Source organism: Plasmopara halstedii (assembly GCF_900000015.1).
Source record: "Plasmopara halstedii genome assembly, contig: Scaffold_1211, whole genome shotgun sequence".
Lineage (NCBI taxonomy): Eukaryota > Oomycota > Peronosporomycetes > Peronosporales > Peronosporaceae > Plasmopara > Plasmopara halstedii.
Genome location: NW_020188126.1, coordinates 331,738 through 333,104, shown reverse-complemented (window position 1 = coordinate 333,104; position 1,367 = coordinate 331,738). Strand labels below are relative to the sequence as shown.

Sequence of the window (1,367 nt, the reverse complement as noted above, 5' to 3'; positions counted from 1 at the left end):
TTCCAAGCACTGTATGATCTCCTGGAATAGAATTAGCATGGGTAATTGAATTTTTATCCAAAAATCTCTCCACTCTATGATTTGTGAGTTCATCACCATTATCTGACATCAACGCAGACACTCTATGCCCTGTAATGAATTGATCAATGGCTTTTTGAACTGTATCTGCTTTTTTATTTTGTAACACTTTTGCATATCCAATGCGACTGTTGATATTAACCGTTATCAATATTGGTTGCTTTTGCCAAAACGCAAGATCCATTTGCCATTCGTTTGGATTGTTGCTTGAAATTTTGAATTCAGGATACTTTTTGTTTTGAATTGAATGCTGTTGAATGCTACTTTGTGTCTTATACCATTCTTTGACTTGTTTTAACGTTATATTTTTATCAATTGCTTTTGCTTTTTGGTATAGCTTCGTTGCACCTATGAATCCCGTTTTTGGATCATAATAGAGCTGAGTAAGTAGAGAGTCCATATTATACTATTTGAATGATAATTTTCGTTTGAAATTTAACCTTGTAGTTACACGTTGAGTTTTATTATTAATTTTAATTGGACATACATCACTCAAATCAAATTCTAATTCCTCACCGTTATAGAGTTCCAAATATTTGTTGTAGGTATCATTTTCAAGAAGCTTTGATGGGATGCCTTTACATCTGATATGAAAACCTTCTACATCATTACCATCGCAAGCAAGTATATCCAAATAACTCTTCTTACCAAGAAAGATAGATTCTTTAGCATAGATATTACCTTCTGATCGTTTAAGATCGAAATCGACGTGAAATTGTCCCATTTGCTTACCAATTAACTCTTTGTTATACTTTTGTCTAAAAGCATCTTCAAGTCTACTGACAGCATCGTAATCGATGTGCATAGAGTCTGTGTCCTGGTACCATGTCTTAGCAACAATATCTTCTGCTAAGCACATCACTGTATTCATAATATGTTTACTACTATCCAATACTTGTACTCCTAGATGAGCTGGGCTAAAATGTTCTGATAATGCCTTGTGCTCTTCAAACAATGCTAAATCATCTGTAATTGGTGTTCTAGAGATCATCTTATTAATATTTTTGATAGTATATTCAAGAATACTTTTCTCATCACTAACCAAAACCTTTTGCTTAACAATTGGCTTCTGAATTAGTTTACCATACGCTGAATTCATTAATAATTTGATACGTTTTGAAGTGGATTGCCTTCTTTTTTTAAAAAAAAAGAAGGCAACTCAAATAGTGATTTGATTGTCAATACAATTTGATTATTGAATCCTTCATTCCAATAAACACCTTCCATAATTGAAATTATAACATCCTGGAATTCAATATATCTTCAAGCGCTTGTTTACCATATCATTT

The 1,367-nt window shown here is 32.3% G+C and overlaps 1 protein-coding gene across 1 annotated transcript; it reads right to left on the bottom strand.

The window, feature by feature from the left end:
- Window positions 1-582: 582 nt before the first annotated feature.
- On the bottom strand, window positions 583-1,069 carry PHALS_00748 (dna partial; the record flags this gene model as incomplete). The annotated part of the gene is made up of 2 exons (XM_024730476.1): window positions 583-662; window positions 727-1,069. 2 exons carry the CDS (start codon window positions 1,067-1,069, stop codon window positions 583-585), a joined length of 423 nt encoding a protein of 140 aa, XP_024580749.1.
- Window positions 1,070-1,367: the final 298 nt, after the last annotated feature.